This window comes from Molossus molossus, unplaced genomic scaffold (assembly GCF_014108415.1).
Source record: "Molossus molossus isolate mMolMol1 unplaced genomic scaffold, mMolMol1.p scaffold_m16_p_10, whole genome shotgun sequence".
Lineage (NCBI taxonomy): Eukaryota > Metazoa > Chordata > Mammalia > Chiroptera > Molossidae > Molossus > Molossus molossus.
The window spans coordinates 210,502-230,673 of NW_023425345.1; the positions used below are offsets into that span (position 1 = coordinate 210,502).

The window sequence follows — 20,172 nt, forward strand, 5'->3', positions numbered from 1 at the left end:
TTCTGGAAGGATCATTTCTGGGCTGTCCCCATTGTCCCTTTCCCATCAACCCGGCCTCCCAGAGTCTGCTGCCCTGGCTCAGCCCAGGCCCCCATGAACCCAGGGGCCTGGTGCCCCCTGGGGCAAGCCCGCCAGTGTGTGAGGACCCTGTGCTCTGCAGTGAGAAAGGCTGGTGACGCCCTCTGCCTCGGCTGCCCAGTCTTACAGGGGACGGGGGAGGGGAGGTGGCAGCTTTGAACTGTAACCACAGAGAGAGGGGGAGGAACACACTTTTCTCTAGACAAGCTGCTCGCTTACCAGCTGACTTTGGTAAAAGAAAAAAATATTCCTCGTGCCATCTGCTCCCGGAGCGGGGCCGCTGTGGGGCCTGGGGCTTCCCGCAGCTCCGGCAGCCAGACCCAGTTTCAGAATCCGAGACAGCTGCCCCTGGATTATTTTGGGAAGCGGCTCAACTCTGAGGCACCTCCGCCTTCGAGGCATTTCCCGTCACTCCGGAGCTGTTTGCACACCCAGCCCAAGCCTGCCAGCTCCTTCCCGGGCCCTGGGCACCCGCCAGTTCAGGCCACTAGAAATATCCTGCTTCAGCTAGTGCGGCAACTGCAGCTGGAGTCAGGTTTCTTGGGGTGGAGGAGAGGGAGACCCAATGGCCGGGGTGTGGATGGTGGGCTGATGGAGGGAGGGCGTCCTGTCCCCTCCTCAGTCTCCTTTGTGGGAGCCCCTCCCCCCACCAGGATCCCCCTATCCCTCCTCCATTCTCTCCTCAAGGATGTCCCCCTTCTCCTGTGAGTGACAGGTCCTGGGGTGGGTGGGACGAGACCTTTGGGCAGGGCGACAGCGTCAGAAAATCCTGAAAGAGCACAGGGCAGCCTTTGGAGTGGAGAGGTGGGGGTGGGGTGGGGGACACATCAGGGCCAGCAAGAAGGTCAGAAGGCCAGCAACGCCAGGACCCAGAGCCTCCGACGCCTCCCCGGGGACAGACTGGGTGACAATCTGAGCCGCTGACCAATCAGAGACTTCTTCGGTGTGACCTGGGCAAAGCTCATGCTGTTAGCCACGGGGTGGGCCCGGGCCTGGGCCTCTGGCAAGCGGCTGAGTTAACGTCCCGGAGGCGCTCGGGACATGGGTTTGGAGACACGCGGGCTCCTGGCAGTGGACGGGGACCCTGGGGCTGCCCCCAGGAAGCAGCAGCTGAGTGTGGCCGCCGGGGCCTCTGCCAGGGCCCTGACACCCCAGAACCCCTCTGCCCGCAGAGCCAGACCCTCAGACCTGACTGAAGGTCACATGGCCGGGCTCTGGCTGCTCCAGGGGTGCCCTCAGAGACAAGAGGCCACACCTCCCGCACCCAGCCCACGGGGAGGGAGACTGCGGGTGGGGGTCAGCTCATTTCATGCATATTTAATGGCCCTTCCCAGGACCCTGGCAGGCTCCCCAAATCCCTCCCAGAAACACATTTGTCACACAGACTGAGCGAGGCCAGAGGTTGGCTCCAGGTGGACGCGCACCTCGTGGGCTCAGAGAGGCTGGACAGACAGAAATAGGAGGTGGGTGGGGGACGGGGCTGCAGCTGGGCCCAGGGAAGCGGCTGAGAGGCAGCGCGGGGGGCAGTGGCGGCTGACTTGGGGTCCGGGCACGCTGTCGGAGGCCCCTCTCAGCTGTGCTTGCGGAACAGGCTGTAGAGGACGCGCAGTGTGCTCTTGCTGTCCTTGTTCACGATGTCTGCGCCAGAGAGAGCCCGTCAGCCTGCGGGCCCGGCCCGGCCTCCCGGTGGGCCTGGGCCCAGGGGTCTCCGGCACGGGCCTTCAGCACCAACCCCAGACCCCTGGCCAGCCAGGCCACTGGTCACGTCCGGCCTGAGTCCCCGGACCCGTCGCACGGCCCTGCCTCCCTCCCCGCCCAGCCCTCCTCTCGTGGTGCAGAAGCTGCTGAAGGTCTCGCCTCTCCCGACAGCCCGTCCCCAGGGACCAGGCCCCATCTCCTCTCCCCGGGACCCTCCACCACGGAGTGGGCGGCAGGAAGCCTTGGCAGACGCTCACTGTCCACCCACACCAGCAGGAGGCGCACCGGCTCCACTGCCCCCCCCCCCCCGCCGCACCCCGCTCTGCCCAGGCACGGCCCCGCCCCATGTCCCGAGCACTCACCTTCAGGGCTGACCGGGTAGCTGAGCAGGCCTTCGTCCCTCAGCAGCTCTAGGGCCAGCGTGACATTGTGCAGCTACAACGACAAGACCCCGCAGATGCTGGCAAATTGAGGCAGCCCCAATCCAGGCCCCGGGCCCCCCAGGACAGGCCCACGCCTCACCCACGATGCCCATCACGCATCAAGGAGGCCGCCTCTAGTGGGAATGCAGTCACTGAGGAGGGCACCCAGCCTGGGGGTCAGGGAAGGCTTCCTGGTGGAGGTGACACCTGGACGTAAGTTCGCCAAGCGAGGGGACTTAGCCAGGGGCAGGAACGTGGGTCCATCTTGACCTGTTCTGAGGTAGCCCCTGACCCTGTGGGGGACAGATCCCCTCCCAACCAGCTGAGATTCACAAGCGGGGCTGGAGGCTGGAAGAGCCCCCTGCCCAGGGCCCCTGGGGCCTTAATTCTGGCTTGGTCACGGGGTAACCTCGAGCAAGCCGCTTGGCCCCGGCCTCCCCTTGCTCACCTGCAGAGTGGTGACCCCGCCACCTACGGGGCTCAGAGCAGACCCTCTGTCAGGGGTGGTCCCTCCCTTTCCACATCTGGCCTCTCCCTTGGGCCTCGCATACAACCGGAGAGCCCACCCTTCTGAGTGGGACAGCGGAGAGAGGGTGTGGGGTGAAGTGGGACAGCAAGGTCAAAGCTGGCTGGACCCCTGATTCCCTGTGACCTCCAGCAGGTCCTTCCTCCAACGGTCCCCACCGCCCAAAGGTGCACTGTGGGGCCGGACATCCCAGCCTGATGACCAGCCACCCCCGCCCCACACCAGCCACCCCCGCCCCACACCAGCCATCCCCGCCCCACACCAGCCACCCCGACCCCACACCAGCCACCCCGACCCCACACCAGCCATCCCCCCCCCACACCAGCCACCCCGACCCCACACCAGCCATCCCCGCCCCACACCAGCCACCCCCGCCCCACACCAGCCACCCCCGCCCCACGGCCGATCACACACGCCAGGCAGTTCCTACGGCAACCCAGGAGGGGCCCAGTTGGGTGGGAGCCAGCCCTGCCAAGGCTGCCTGGTCATCTGGTGGGTCTGGGCAGGACGAATCTTGAGATCTGGGTGGGATGTCTGTGCATAACCCCCACCAGGTCAAAGGTCACAGGTCAGACAAGTCCCACATGCTGGCTGGGCCTCAGCCCCCTCATCTCCCCGCCTGTGCCCCCAGGCTGTGTGAGGGTCAAAGGTGGCGATGGACCGGAATGAAGGCACAGGACATGATCTGAAGGCTCACAGTGGAGACACAGGATGTGTCGGAGGGCGCAGAGCCCCCAGAAAGAGCTCTTCTGGGGGAGATAAGAGTGGAGGTCACAGTCCTGGTCCCTGGGCACCGGGCAGAGTTGGGGGAGTATCTTTCGCCCCCCCAAGGACTCCTGCTGTGTCCTGAGGCCAGGGGCTGCCGTCCTCCCTGGCAGCTGACTGAGGGGCACGAGGCAGCCCCTCCTTGGGATCCGGAAGGCAGAGTGAGCAGGTCCCCCCCATTAGGGACAGTTGATGTCGGAGCATCGGATGGACAGAGCAGCTGAGTCGGAGAAGGTCCAGGATGCAAGAGAGGGTGGGAGGTGGGGTCACCGGCCAGCAGGGCTGCCCCTCCACGTCAGTCATGAAGACAGAACAAACGCTGCCACAGGGTCCCAAGTGGGGATGGAAGGGCATCTCGGTGAGCAGATCCGAGCCGCACCACTGGCCCTGAACCCTGCCCCCAAGTCTTCTCCCCAGACTGGGACGTTCTGGGAAGTGAGGGTTGTCTGCGTCGCTGCTGTCCACGTTCTCATGAACGCTAGTCACGGCGTGCACAGAAAGCCACCGTCAGCGTGAGAAGGAGCCACCGTGCTCCCCTGCCTCCGAGAGCACCATCCAGGGTAGAGACGGGAGAGTGTGACCAAGGCGTTTGGGGAAATGTCGGTTGAACAGAGTAATATGGAAATCCTTTGCTGCAGGACTTATCAGAGCCTTGAATATGTTATGGTGTATCATGAACTTTCAAGACTCTGCACGTTTTCCCGATCTATTTGACCGCAGGATCCGTGAGACCAGTGTTTCAGAAATACTTCGTACATTGACTTATTGCTGAGAGGTGGATGGAGTCCTGGCTGGTGAGCTCAGTGGTTAGAGCGTCCGTCCACTCACCAAAGGGTCCGAGGTTCGCTTCCTGGTCAAGGGCACATATCTGGGTTGCAGGTTCGATCCCTAGCCCCGGTCAGGACTCGAGCGAGAGGCAACCAATCGATGTGTCTCTCTCACATCGATGTTTCTTTCTCTCTCTCACCCCCTCCTTCTCTCCCTCTAAAAATCAATAAAACAAAGTATCCTCCGGTGAGGATTAACAGCCACAACAACAAAAATTAAAACATTGGTGGAGCGTGAACCACGCGCGGGCCACGAGCGGAGCAGAGCAGGCACCCTCGGCCCCGTGAGCTTGTGCTCGGAGCAGAGCTGCTATGGACACCCTGGACACGGTCACCCCCGCTTCTGTTTGTCACTCTCCTCGGCGACGCTCAGTCTGAACCAGGAGGAGCTGCCCCGGCTCCGGAACGTCTCACCACACGCTGCCCGGAGCACTGTGTCCCTTTCACGCACGGTTGGAGACGATGCAGGAGAAAATGCTGTTCCACGGAGTGGGGGGGGAGGTGGTTCGTGACCCGGGAGGATGCGCCCAGATCCTCCGGGGAGAAATAATTGAATGTGGGAGGAAGTGAAAGGTCCTGTCTCCGGTGTTCTGGTTGCAGCGGAACATAGGATCGGCTCTCCCTCCACCCCTACCGCCTCTTCCCGCGACAAATGGCAACCTCCTCAAACACCATTAGCAAGAAATGTCTGGTTGCGGCCACCCAGCTGCGAGAGGCCACTCTGCGGGAGAACAGTGCCCCGCGCCCCGCCTTCGGGAGGGCTGCTGATCCGGCCTCCTCCACTGCCCCCTCTGCGTCTTATCATCCATCCTGCAGCCCAGGCTTCAGTAAGTGCGTTCCGGGGCAGAGCTAAGGACGGACTTTTCCCCCAGTTACTGCGGCTCAGGTTGGTTCTAAAATCGGTGGATTCGGCAAGCAGGCTGCCCAGGGACGTTTGTCCCTGGCTTGTAACTGAGGGTTGGAAGCGGGGAAATATTGAGCGTGGGCCTGATGTCCCATCAACGCCCACAAAGAGGGGACCTCTGCTGTGCTGGACCCCAGGCTGCAGGCACCCTGCCTTGCCCCTCCCTCCCCTTCTCTCGGTGCTCACAGGTCAGCGTCCTGTCTCCTGGATACAGGAGCAGCACCACGGTCCGGCCTCAGCTTCGACCCTCCGAAGCCCTGCACTGTCCCGCAGCTTGGGGGCCTCTGTCTCCCTCCGGGCTCTCACCGACTCCCCAGGAAGGAAGCGAGCAAGGAGGCCGCTCTGGCTTTGGAGACAGACAAGGCTGGACCCCATTCTGACCTCTACCCAACAAGCTGTGTGTTCTTGACCAGATCACCGTACCTCTCTGAACAGTTTCCGCCAATGGAAAGGGGAGTGGAACCGCTCCTAAGCCGGAGGCCCCACTCCAGGGGGAATTGGCAAGGTCGTGCACAATGCCCGAGGGAGGTCACCTCGCTGGCCTCGGTTCGGCACCCCTCTCTGCACCCACACTTTGCAGGGCTCTTCTGTATCCCCACCAAGGCTGACAGGATGAAGCCATGACCGCACCCCAGTTCTGAGCCCAGGCCTCGGGTTCCCCTTGGCCTCTCGTGCCCCTGCCAATGCTCTGAGGGAACCACGCCAGGCGCGGGCACAGAGCTGAACCGCCCCAGCCGAGCCCAGCTCAGGGTTTGTTCCAGCCGAGCCCCGGAAGCAGAGGGAGCCCAGCTGAGCCCAGACCAAACCAGCCCACCTGCAGATCCAGGAAGGTGAATGAAACTGGTGGTTGTGAGCTCCCAGAGGTTCGGTGGCTTGTTACACGGCGCTCTGTGTTATACGGAACCACGGCGCACTGGTACTGGGTGAGAACCCGGTACCAGTCCTGCTGCTCCTACGCCACCCGGAACCACACGCCCCGCACTGCTCCGGCCTGTGGGGACCAACCTGGTCCGAGCACCCTGCTCCTGGGGTGATGGAGACCACGCCCACTAAAGGTGGGTCCCCGTGGTGCAGAGGGCTGAACTGTAGGCCCCCATGTGAGGGGGAGGGGCTGAGGAAGGGACCTGGATGAAGGGCCCAGCTGGGGGCCTGGAACTGGGCCCAGGTCAAGGGTGTGAAGCCTCATGGCTCCCGGACAGGCTATGACATCTGGTCCAGACCCCGGGCAGGGCTTCTCGCCCTCCACAGGGACACACAGGGACCTCAAAGGGGGCAGAAACTGTTCGTCCTCCCAGAAATGGCCCAAGGCTGGCCCTGGGCACAGGCCCCCAGCCCTGCTGGAGTTCCTCCTCTTCAGAAAAACCGCTGCTGCAGAGAAAGGGGGTGGCCCTCCTGCCCTGGTTGACCCTGAGCAGGCCACAGGGACCCTGGTGTGACAGAGATAAGCTGGCCACCTGGGGTTCCGGGCAGACCGCCAGCATCCAGTGTGCCAGCCAGGCCCTACCTGCAGCATCACCTCCACTCACGCATGGGGACTCTGGCTGGGCCCTGGGCAGGGCAGGAGACCAGGGGCCACATGCCCCTCGACGCTTCCACCCCCCAGGATTCTCCACACTCTTGTCACCTGTGATGGGGGTGTGCAGGGCAGGGTCTTTGAGCCCGTGTTAGAGACTCGAGCCTGAGGTGCAGGGCGGCTGGGCCTCTCCTTCCTGCCACGCCCACCCTGCAGGGAGCCGAGCACCAGTCACCCCGGTGGCCTCCCTTTTCTGTTCTCACTCGCAGGCATTTCACGTGGAAAGGGCGTTTCTGGCAGGGGAGCAGCCTGTGCAAAAGCCCAGAGGCGGGACAGTGGCCTGAACTTAGAGAACTACTGGGTGGCAGAGGGCAGGTCGCGGAGCAGGGAGGGAGGCGGGAACACACAGGGCACTCAGGCTGTCAGACTGTTTCCCAGGCTCCGCCCCCCCCGCCCCCCACATAGTCCTTCTCTCCACGCCCCTCCCCCAGGTCTGAGAGCCCTCTTTCAGCTTCCAGGGCCGGCTGGGGAAGTCCTGGCCGCCCAGCCAGCCCTTGCAGCAGGGGCGACCCAAGGACACCGCCCGGAAGTGTTTGTGCCTTTGTCCACAGCGGAGCCTTGGTTCACACTGCCCCTCATCTCGGGGTGCCCTGCCCAGTTAACTCTGCAGACCAAACCCTAACTCACTCCATGGGCCTCCTCTTCTGCAATGTCTTTCCTGATTTCTTCAGACTTTACTAACCACTCTTTCCTTTAGATCCCACGGCGACCCTTCCACAGTGACCACCCATCGTGGCCCAGGAAAACCATACATCTCTGAGAGCTCAGTGGGTGTGGGCTGAGAGGCTGCAAAAGCAGGAGCTGTACTGGGTCATCTTTATGGCCCACACAGCACAGGGTCTGACACCAAGCAGGAGTCAGTGCATGGTGGATGGGTAGGTGGGTGGGTAGATGGATGGATGGATGGATGGATGGATGATGGATGGATGATGGATGGATGATGGATGGAAGGATGGATGGATGGATGGATGGATGATGGATGGATGATGGATGGATGGATGGATGGATGGATAGGTGGATGGATGGATGGATGATGGGTGGATGATGGATGGATGGATGGGTGGATGGATGGATGGATGATGGATGGATGATGGATGGATGGATGGATGGATGGATGGATGATAGATGGATGGATAGGTGGATGGATGGATAGGTGGATGGATGGATGGATGGATGATGGATGGATGGATGGATGGATGGATGATGGATGGATGATGGATGGATGGATGGATAGGTGGATGGATGGATAGGTGGATGGATGATGGATGGATGATAGATGGATGGATGGATGGATGGATGATAGATGGATGGATAGGTGGATGGATGGATGGATGGATGATGGATGGATGGATGGATGATGGATGGATGGATGGATGGATGATGGATGATGGATGGATGATGGATGGATGGATAGGTGGATGGATGGATAGGTGGATGGATGGATGGATGGATGGATGGATGAATGGATGGATAGGTGGGTGGATGGATGGATAGGTGGATGGATGGAGGGATGGATGATGGATGGATGGATGGATGGATGATGATGGATGGATGGATGGATGGATGGATGGATGGATGGATGGTGGATGGATGGATGATGGGTGGATGATGGATGGATGGATGGGTGGATGGATGGATGGATGATGGATGGATGATGGATGGATGGATGGATGGATGGATGATAGATGGATGGATGGATGGATGGATGGATGGATGGATGGATGGATGGATGGATGATGGATGGATGGATGATGGATGGATGGATAGGTGGATGGATGGATGGTGGATGGATGGATGGATGGATGATAGATGGATGGATGGATGGATGGATGATAGATGGATGGATAGGTGGATGGATGGATGGATGGATGGATGGATGGATGATGGATGATGGATGGATGGATGGATGGATGGTTGGATGATGGATGGATGGATGATGGATGGATGGAGGTGGAGGATGGATGGATGGATGGATGATGGATGGATGGATGGATGATGGATGGATGATGGTGATGGATGGATGATGGGATGGATGGATAGTGGATGGATGGATAGGTGGATGGATGGATGGATGGATGATGGATGGATGAATGGATGGCTGGATGGATGGATGGATGGATGGATGGATAGGTAGATGAATGGATGGATGGATGGATAGATGGATGGATGGATGGATGGATGGATGGGAGGATGAATGGATGGATGGATGGATGGATGGATGGATGGATGGATGGATGGATAGGTGGATGGATGGATGGATGGATGGATGGATGGATGGATGATGGATGGATGATGGATGGATGGATGGATGATGGATGGATGGATGGATGGATGGATGGATGGATAGGTGGATGGATGATGGATGGATGGATAGGTGGATGGATGGATGGATGGATGATGGGTGGATGATGGATGGATGGATAGGTGGATGGATGGATAGGTGGATGGATGGTGGATGGATGGATGATGGATGGATGGATGGATGATAGATGGATGGATAGGTGGAAAGATGAATGGATGGATGATGGATGGATGATGGATGGATGGATGATGGATGGATGGATGATGGATAGGTGGGTGGATGGATGGATAGGTGGATGGATGGATGGATGGATGGATGGATGATGGAGGGATGATGGATGGATGGATGGATGATGGATGGATGGATGATGGATGGATGGATGGATGGATGGATGATGGATGGATGGATGATGGATGGATGGATGGATGGATGATGATGGATGATGGATGGATGGATGGATGGATGGATGGAGGATAGGTGGGTGGGTGGATGGATGGATGGATGGATGGATGGATAGGTGGGTGGGTGGATGGATGGATGGATGGATGGGTGGATGGGAGGATGGATGGATGGATGGATGGTGGATGGATGGATAGGTGGGTGGATGGATAGGTGGATGGATGGATGATGGATGGATGGATGGATGATGGATGGATGATGGATGGATGGATAGGTGATGGATGGATAGGTGGATGGATGGATGGATGGATGGATGGATGATGGATGGATGGATGGATGGATGATAGATGGATGGATAGGTGGATGGATGGATAGGTGGATGGATGAATGGATGGATGGATGGATGGATGATGGATGGATGGATGGATGATAGATGGATGGATAGGTGGATGGATGGATAGGTGGAAAGATGAATGGATGGATGGATGGATGGATGGATGGATGGATGGATGGATGGATGATGGATAGGTGGATGGATGGATGGATATGTGGGTGGATGGATGGATAGGTGGATGGATGGATGGATGAATGGATGGATGATGGATGGATGATGGATGGATGGATGGATGATGGATGGATGATGGATGGATGGATGGATGGATGATAGATGGATGATGGATGGATGGATGGATGATGGATGGATGGATGATGGATGGATGGATAGGTGGGTGGATGGATGGATGGATGGATGGATGATGGATGGATGGATGGATGGATGGATGATGGATGGATGGATGGATGATGGATGGATGGATGGATGGATGGATAGGTGGGTGGATGATGGATGGATGGATGATGGATGGATGGATGGATGGATGGATGGATGGATGGATAGGTAGATGAATGGATGGATGGATGGATGGATGGATAGGTGGGTGGGTGGATGGATGGATGGATGGATGGATGGGTGGATGGGAGGATGAATGGATGGATGGATAGATGGATGGATGGATGGATAGGTAGATGAATGGATGGATGGATGGATGGATGGATGGATGGATGGATGGATGGATAGGTGGGTGGGTGGATGGATGGATGGATAGGTGGGTGGATGATGGATGGATGGATGGATGATGGATGGATGGATGGATGATGGATGGATGGATGGATGGATGGATGGATGGATAGGTAGATGAATGGATGGATGGATGGATGGATGGATGGATGGATGGATTGATAGGTGGGTGGATGATGGATGGATGGATGGATGGATAGGTGGGTGGGTGGATGGATGGATGGATGGATGGATAGGTGGGTGGATGATGGATGGATGGATGATGGATGGATGGATGGATGATGGATGGATGGATGGATGGATGGATGGATGGATGGATAGGTAGATGAATGGATGGATGGATGGATGGATGGGAGGATGAATGGGTGGCAGGTGAAAGGGTAAATGGGCGCACAGATGAGCAGACAAAGGGCAAACCAACATCTTCCTCTCCCTTCACTTCACCTGGGGGTGAATAAGTACAGACCGGTTGTGCCGTTTCCACAGATCTGCCCACTCAGAGGCCAACCATCAGGGAATGTCTTTGGAAACTTACCATTTCCGCAGGAGAGTTGGGAGTGAGGTAGAATTCCTTCAGGTGCAGGAAGAAGCCTTCCAGCTGTCCAATCAGCAAGAGTAAGATGACTCCGTCTGCAAACTACAAAGGACAGCACGGCTGGGGACCCGCTCTACGGAGCTCACCACCTCTCTGAGCCTCGGCTTCCCTTGGAGAAGCAGGCCGGCACCCCTGGCCTGCAGAGCTGTCCTGAGCACCGGCCGGGGCAGGCACAAAGCGGCTACAGGCTGCCTGGCTCCTAGTACGTGCTCAATAAAAGGAGCTGTCTCACATTTCCAGTGAAATAGCCTCATATCGTTGTTTGTTTGTTTTTTAAATTAAAAAAAATTTTTTTCTTTATTGACTTTAGAAAGAGTGGAAGGGGGAGGGAGAGAGAGAGAGAACATCAATTGGGTGCCCCCTACAAGCCCCTCACTGGGGATCAGGCCCACAACCTGGGCATGTGCCCTGACCAGGAATTGAACCGGCGACCTCTTGGTGCAGGGTCAACGTTCGACCACTGAGCCACACCAGCTGGGCTCCTCATATCTTTTTTTAAACCACATACTGGTCCATGAGCTACAGAAGCACAGGAAAAACGAGTTCAGTGTACAATCATTCGCTCGGGAACATCGGAGGACAGCCAGGCTCATCTGCCTGGCCGCCGCATTCTTGTTGCTGAATGTTCTGTCTGTGCAAGATAAAGCCGCCCCCTGGCACCGGCGGGTCATATGCTAATATATCCAGTTCAAGCTCTTCAAAGACACAAACGCATGACTGGGTACTGGAAGGAAACCGCCGTTCGAAGACCGTAATGGAATTCCTCATGGGAGGTCCCTCTGATGTTGTTGCTTCAGCCTGAAATCTTTTCTGCTGATATGTCCTGGTAGGTGCCACCAAAACGCCAGGGACTCCAAACTCCCCTGTACCCAGCCATCTCTGAGCTCCGTTATTTCACCAAGGGAGAAAGACGAGACTGGCAGAATGTAACCTGAGAAATCAGCCCGTTTATACTAATATAAAATAGAACTAGACATGCTCCGGCCTGTGTGGCTTGGTTGGTTGGGGTATCATCCTGTACCCCAAAAGGCCAGGGCACATACCCAGGTTGCAGGTTTGATCCCCGTCGGGGTGGATTCAGGAGGCAGCTGATGGATGTTTCTCTCTCACATCGATCTCTCTCTCTCTAAATATATATAATTAAACATAAATGTATGACTTACTGCATGTCCATAGTGTGCCAGGTAATATGCTAAACACAGAATAATCATTATCTCGTTTATTACTTGCAATTATACTGAACAATCATTATCTCACTTATTACTTGCAATTCTATGAGATGGGTATCCTTGTACCCATTTTAAAAGAAGAGGAGACGCCCCGGCCGGTGTGGCTCAGTGGTTGAGCATCAACCCTGCACCAAGAGGTCGCCAGTTCGATTCCCGGTCAGGACACATGCCCAGGCTGTGGGCCCGATCCCCAGTGGGGGGCATGCAGGAGGCGACCAGTCGATGTTCTCTCTCATCGATGTTTCTATCTCTCTCTCCCTCTCCCTTCCTCTCTCTCTAAAATCAATAAAGGAAAAAAAAATAAAAATAAAAAAACAAACTTAAAAGGAGCCGCCCTGGCCGGTTTGGCTCAGCATTTAGAGCATCAGCCTGCGGTCCAGAGAGACCGGGGTTCGGTTCCCGCTAAGGGCATGTACCTCAGTTGCAGTTTGTCCCCAGCCCTGGTTGGGTCGTGAGGGTGGCAACCACTCGATGTGTCCCTTTCACATCAATGATTTTTTTTCTCTCTCTCCCTCCCACTCTATCTAAACAAAAAATGGAAAAATGTCCCCAGATGAAGACAAAAAAAAAGAAGAGGAGCCTGAGGTTCAGAGAAGCCCAGGCCCAAGGCCACACAGCCAATGTGGAGGTGTCCTCAGGGCCCAGGGGCAACAGGTGTCCATCTGGCTTCAAAACCTGGTGTCTGGCGTCTGCACCCTGCCAGGCACCAACCATATCACACACAGACTTCTCACGTGGCCACCACGTGAGGTGGTGATGGGCACAAACTCTGGCCGCTGCAGGCTGGGTCCAAATCCCGGGGCCACACATCAGTGTGACCCCGGATGAGTTCATTAACCTCTCTGTGCCTTGATTTGCTCGTCTGTAAAATGGGAGCGTATCAGTTCCCAGCTCGGGATTGTCGGAGGCCCCCGAGAGAGGACGCCTGTGAAATGCTCTGCTCAGGGTCTGGCCCAAAGTGAGAGCTCATCGGTTTAGGTCCCGCTGGCCGACGTCAGGGTAGGTCGGAGGACTCCGCAGCTCCGGTTAAGATCACCACAAGCCATGCGGTCCATCTCGGCCCGGACCTGACCTCTCCACGCGCGGCCATGCCAAAGTGTAGCCCCGGCCCAACACGGCCAGCACGTCCAGCCCCAAGCTGGCAACTGGCCGCTCGGCTTCCCTGACGCCCCCTGCATCGCGGGGACACACAGGACACAGTGTCCTCAGGGAAGGCCACGGCCCTCTGAAATGCTGCCTGTGTGAGGTTCAGTCCCTGCCCCGGGCGGTTTGGTGTCAGTGCACCACGGGGAGCCCACGGCCACGGGGCTGTGTCGCTGCCCAGCCGTGGCACACCGCCCAGACCTAGTGGGCGCGGTGGGGGAGTGGTTACACGGGGAACACGCGCGGGCTTTGAGTCTGGTATATGGTCGTAGAAGATGAATTTTGAAAAAAAGAGCTCAAAAATGCTCATTTGACGATGAGAAGAAGTAACGGCGTAGATGAACCCCTTCGTAAAGCTCCCACGGGCCCCACTTCACGGGATCCCCACAGCGTCCCTGGTTGGCGATGCTGCCTGCCAGCAACACCCCCTATTGGAGAGGAGGACCCCGAGGCTCTGCAAAGTGACCCCCCAGGCCACCCAGGGCGGGCTGGCTCCAGGGCCCGTGGGCCCTCTTCCCTGACCGCGGTCCCCTCCGCGGCTGACGCCTACCTGGGTGTCCAGGTTCTGCACAGACAGGCCCAGGCGTTCGACCTTCTGGTTGACAAAGCTCACGACGGCCTGCCGGAGGAAGAACAAACACCCAGGCCCAGGGCTCCGGTTTGTGACGTTCCGTGTAGGGGGACAGAAAGCCCCTCCGGCACCCCCCCGTGGCAGGAGCGCACCAGGGCCCTGTTCCTCCCCTCTGCCCCCAGGCTCGACCCCGTGGGCGCTGGGAAGGGGGCCAGGACGGCCAGGAACCGGCCTGCTCTCACCTCCTTCACTGCGTCCACTTTCCCGGGAGCCAGCTTAAACAGCTCATCGAAGACGTCCTCTGCAGAGACCCCGGAAAAGCCTCATCACCATGCTGTCATCGTCCCGCCACACGGGGACTTTCCCCACCACTTTCTCGGTGTGACCAGTCCAGAGGGAGCCGTAGTTTTATCTCAAGGTTCTTGAATTGAGAAACAGGCCCGGGTCCGAGGCACTGCTTCTCTGGCTGTGTGGCTCAGGGGGAATCGCCTCCCCTCTCTGTGCCTTGGTTTCCTCACCCGTAAAGTATGGCTGATAACACCTACCAGGTAGGGTCATTGCAAAGATCAAATTCGGCACGGTGGCCGGGCACGCAGCAGGACCGCACCAAACGGTCCTTCCTTCTGCAGTGGACACCTGGTCTTGGGTCACTCGGCCACCATCTCTTCCTCTGGGAACTGGCCCTGATTCCTCCCAGCTCCCTGCTCCACCCACGGGCCCCCAGGAGCTGCCACAGGGGGCTGAGCAGGGGACTTGCCCCGGCTGACACTTGGCCCAGAGGTCCCGCCGTGGGCGTTTGTGGACTGGCAGAATGAGGGCCCTGAGCACACCCAGAGTGTCTGAGCCAGCAGTGTGCAAACGGCCAGCACCCTCCGCAGCTGAATCACGCCCACGGGGTCTGGGAGCAGGAGCATCTTGGCAGCTCAGCCTCCGGTCCAGCCTCAGACGCCCTGAGTCCCAGACTGATGCCCTCTGCCCACAAGCTGCGTCTTTACCAGCTGTAGCTAACTCCCCCCACCCACCCCTGGGGAGACTGGTTGCGGGCACTGAATATACAGACGGAGAAGGAGACTTGACTTTGGATCCTGCCACTCAGCAGCTGTGTGACCCCAAGCAAGTCACTTCACCTCTCTGGGCCTGTTTGTTCCTTCATTAGTGAAGGGGAGGAACGGCCCTGGCTGGCAATCCTGCCCATCGAAAAGCCCGTAAACCAATAGTCACGGAGCAGACACCAGTGTGCCTGCCGGACCCTTGGTCTGAGGTCAGGGAAATTGTCACCGAGGACCCAGGAATAGCGGCAAACGTGCGCAGGGGCTACAGGTCAGAGCAGGATGCATGTGCTAGATGGTTTCGAAGAGGCCTGGTCTGTGCCCCTGCCCTTACCGTATGACCCATCTTCATGCTGCCCCCTAACACACACTGCTCCCGGGCAACCCCACGTGTCCTCGTGCTGGCCACACGCACACACACACACCCGCGTGCACCTCCCCACGCCTCCCTTTCCCCATTCAGCCTCCCTCTCCGCTGTTCTTAGAGCTCCTTGCTGGTCACGACTTCCATCTCTGCAGGTGAGGTGCCCCTGCAGAGCCCCTGCCCATACAGCTCTGTGTCCTGAGTGGGAGGATTCAGAGAGGAGAAATAACATTCGGATGGATGGAAGGATGGATGGAAGGAAGGATGGATGGTGGATGGATGGATGGATGGATGGACGGATGGAAGGATGGATGGATGGATGGATGGACGGATGGAAGGATGGATGGACGGATGGAAGGATGGAAGGATGGATGGATGGATGGATGGACAGATGGAAGGATGGATGGTGGATGGATGGTGGATACATGGGTTGGTGGTTGGATGGGTGGACAGATGGATGGGTTGATGGGTGGATGGATGGATGGATGGGTGGGTGGGTGGGTGGGTGGATGGATTGATGGATAGATAAATAAATGGATGGATTGGTGGATGGATGGGTGGGTAGGTGGATGGATGAGTAGATGAACAGCTGGACAGGCCAGCTGACTGAAGAAGGAAGGAAGGAAGGAAGGAAGGAAGGAAGGAAGGAAGGAAGGAAGGGAGGATCAGTCAGCAGATGGGTGGAGCTCCGTCACTAAAGCAGCAGCCACATTATTGAACAATCACTATTAAACACTAATTGTGTGCCAAGCACATTTACAAGTTATCTTTTAACTCTCATCGCCAGCCTCAGAGGTGGGTGCCATTATTAATCCCACTTTACAGGTGAGGAAACTGAGGTACAAATGGATTAAGAGACTTTTCCAAGCTCACATAACTAATAAATAGGATAATTAGTGTTTGAACCTAGGCCACCTGGCTACAGAGCCCACACACTTAGCGACTCCATCATCCCCACCAATGAGAGTTTTCACTCTTTCCACCCATAGGAGTGGCATCATGAGAAGGAATAGCCAGGTCCAGGCAAGGACAGACAGAAGAGGGACACACGGACCAGAAGAAACCCGAGATACAAACGCAGAGCACAGAGGGGACGGGAGAGGACACCCAGAGCGCACAGAGGGGACGGGAGAGGACACCCAGAGCGCAGAGGGGACGGGAGAGGACACCCAGAGCGCAGAGGGGACGGGAGAGGGCACCCAGAGCGCAGAGGGGACGGGAGAGGACACCCAGAGCGCAGAGGGGACGGGAGAGGACACCCAGAGCGCAGAGGGGACGGGAGAGGACACCCAGAGCGCAGAGGGGACGGGAGAGGGCACCCAGAAGTTCACTGCGCGTGGGTACGCGTCAGTTCTCACATGTACCCGACAGGAAGTACTCACTTGCAGCCTTGTCCTGGCCTGTGCTAAGGGGGAAATTGTAGGGAGAAAAACGCAAACAAATGGTTAGAAAACCTTGAGGGCGCTAGTTGTTTAGTTGGCAAGACTCGGCACTGGCAAGGTGGGCGAAGAACCCTGGCGTCTCATCGCTGGCAGCTTTGCAAGGAGGCAAGCCCCATGCGAGCAGACGGCAGAGGCTCCTCCCGTCCCCTGAGGCCTTCATACCTACACAGGCCTGGGTTTTGCTGATTTGGGGGTTGCTGCTTCAGTTTAAGGGGAGGGAAGTGCACTACACACACAATAAAATGCACAGACCCTACGTGTATAGCTTGTGCGTTTTTATACCCGTGTGATCCCCACCCTCAACAAGGCATGGGACCTTCTTAGCACCTCAGTATGCCCTCCTGTCCCCCACAACCCTCCCCCAAACGTTACCGCTGCTTTGACTTCTCACGCCCGTCCTGCTCTAGAAGTCTGTGCAGATGAAATCACCCAATATGTACCCTTGTGTGTCTGGCTCCTTTCACTCCATTTTTATTGGTTTTGAATGGTTTTTCTTGGACTTTCTTGTTAAATTTTCCACCTCGCCCTCGCCCCCTCGAAGCAAGGTTCTGGGCCCAAAGCAGGCTGAGCTCTCTGGGGAGGCAGACGGTGCCACCGGCCGTGGGGGGGGGGCAGGCTGGAGCAGAGACCCAGCGCTCCATGTGACCGCAGAGGCCGAGAGGGACAGGCGCCCCACGGGGTCCAGGACACAAGCACTGTCTGAGCTCGTAGGAGCTGAGAAGGGCGATTTTAGGGTGCCAAGGGTGGAGGAATGTGGTGTCATGGACTTCAACCGCGCCTTCCCACTCGAGCCCCCAAACTCATTCTAGACCCTGAAATGTTGGCCTCACCGGAGCCAGCTCAGGGCAGCTGGAGGTCACTGGGCCTCACCGAGTGGGAGGGGACAAGGCTCCTCCGGGGTGACCGGGGGCCAGCACAGGTCCAGGTTGCCTCCTCCAGCCCCCTGCCATGCTCAGCTCACAGCACGGCCATCCCTCACCCTGCTCCGGTGGAAATCCAGAGCCACAGACTGGGGGGCCTAACTGGGGGAGTAGAGGGAGGGGGAAGGTCACCTCCCCTACATCTAGAGCCGGGTTGAGCCCAGCTGGAGCTGACTGCCCGGCCTGGGAGCCGGAGAGGTGAACTCTCCCAGCTGAGGGTCAGCCGGGCCGGGGAGCGCGACACCCAGCCAGGCGCTGCGCGGAGGGGCCTCCAACACACTGCGAATAGCCCCTCTCAGACCGACCCACAAACACCTGGCCAGACGGGCTGCAGGGCTGTGGCCTCCAGGAGGGCAGAGCGCCGCTGGGCCTCCTGCTGGCCCGGACAGACGACGGGCCGACAGCTGGCTGAGCGGACACTCAAGGACAGAGCTCGCCCTGTGCACAGAGGGCGCGGTGAGAGGCGGTGGTGAGGCAGCCCTCGGGGCCCTGCCCTCTGGTTGCTGGGGCCGCTCAGCTGCAGCACCCCTGGCTGTGGGGAGGTGCGGCTTCCCAGGAAACCCCGGGCGCCAGCCTTTAGCACCAGCACGGCACCAGGTCCTCCTGGCCCCAGCGGCTGCGGTGTGACCTCATACCTGAGGGCCAGGCCCTTCCGATCTCAACTCTGCCTACGGTGCTGGGTGGTAGAGAGGGTGAAATGAGCTGCAGGAAGGGCATGCCTGAGAAGGCCGCAAGATGGAAGGGCCCTGGGTGCCGCCCAGGCCTGAGACAGAGTGAGGGCCCCTCCCACGAAGGTCAGGCGGGTCTGCTCCCAGGATTCCCGGCCCAGCACCATTTCCCACAGAACCCTGCCCAGCCCCACAGCGGGCCCTGCTCCTTCCCTCACCTGCACTCCGTGAGCTGCTCCATCAACTTCTCCGACTTCAGGCCACTCTTGGTGCTCTGAGGAAGGACGAGGGGAAGAAATTGAGCCATCCCAGGGAATTCCGGGACCCACACCTGGTTCTCAGTCTGTAGTGGCCACTGCAGCCCGGAGGAACCCAGTTTACTCTGCCTCAGCCCTCAGGGCGGCCTCCTGGGCAGTCTTGTCACTGTGGTCCAGCTAATTGTCCTTCTTCCCATGAGCCTTGAGCCCCACAAAGACTGGGATTGGGTCTGCCTCGTACTCCCGTGTCCCCTGAGTCTTACCCAGTGCCTGGTTCACAGAGGTCAATAAACATGTGCTGATCTGAATGATGAGTGAATGGTGAGTGGATGGATGAATGTTTGGATAAATGAATAGGTGGATATAGAAATAGAAGGATGGATGAGAGAATGGGTGGATAGTGGATGGATGGGTGGATGGATGGATGGATGGATGGATGGATGAATGGATGGATGAGTGGATGGATGGATGGATGGATGGATGGATGGATGGGTGGATGGATGGATGGATGGATGGATGGATGGATGGATGGATGAGTAGATGGATGAGTGGACGGATGGATGGATGGATGGATGGATGATGGATGGATGGATGGATGAATGGATGGATGAGTGAATGGATAGATGGATGGATGGATGGATGGATGGATGGATGGATGGATGAGTGGATGGATGAGTAGATGGATGAGTGGATGGATGGATGGATGGATGGATGGATGGATGGATGGATGAGTGGATGGATGAGTGGATGGATGAGTAGATGGATGAGTGGATGGATGGATGGATGGATGGATGGATGGATGGATGGATGGATGAGTGGATGGATGAGTAGATGGATGAGTGGATGGATGGATGGATGGATGGATGGATGGATGGATGGATGGATGAGTGGATAAATGGATGGATGAGTGGATGAGTGGATGGATGGATGGATGGATGGATGAATGGATGGATGAGTGAATGGATAGATGGATGGATGGATGGATGGATGGATGGATGGATGGATGAGTGGATGGATGAGTGGATGGATGAGTGGATGGATGGATGGATGGATGGATGAGTGGATGGATGAGTGGATGGATGAGTAGATGGATGAGTGGATGGATGGATGGATGGATGATGGATGGATGGATGGATGAGTGGATAAATGGATGGATGAGTGGATGAGTGGATGGATGGATGGATGGATGGATGGATGGATGGATGGATGGATGAGTGGATGGATGGATGGATGGATGAGTGGATAAATGGATGGATGAGTGGATGAGTGGATGGATGGATGGATGGATGGATGGATGGATGATGGATGGATGGATGGATGGATGGATGAATGGATGGATGGATGAAGTGAGTGACTAAAGAAATG

The 20,172-nt window shown here is 57.7% G+C and overlaps 1 protein-coding gene across 1 annotated transcript in view; it reads right to left on the minus strand.

Annotated features, from left to right (window-relative positions):
• Positions 1–1,368: 1,368 nt before the first annotated feature.
• The window catches only part of PARVG (parvin gamma), a 28,115-nt gene continuing 9,311 nt past the window's right edge, over positions 1,369–20,172 (minus strand). Inside the window, exons 7-13 of the mRNA XM_036252678.1 lie at positions 18,769–18,824; positions 16,903–16,925; positions 14,350–14,408; positions 14,087–14,155; positions 11,105–11,206; positions 2,139–2,211; positions 1,369–1,716 (exon numbers count right to left, since the gene is read on the minus strand). Of these exons, the coding sequence (XP_036108571.1) occupies positions 1,649–1,716; positions 2,139–2,211; positions 11,105–11,206; positions 14,087–14,155; positions 14,350–14,408; positions 16,903–16,925; positions 18,769–18,824 (450 nt within the window). The 3' untranslated portion in view covers positions 1,369–1,648. The remainder of the gene's footprint in view (positions 1,717–2,138; positions 2,212–11,104; positions 11,207–14,086; positions 14,156–14,349; positions 14,409–16,902; positions 16,926–18,768; positions 18,825–20,172) is intronic.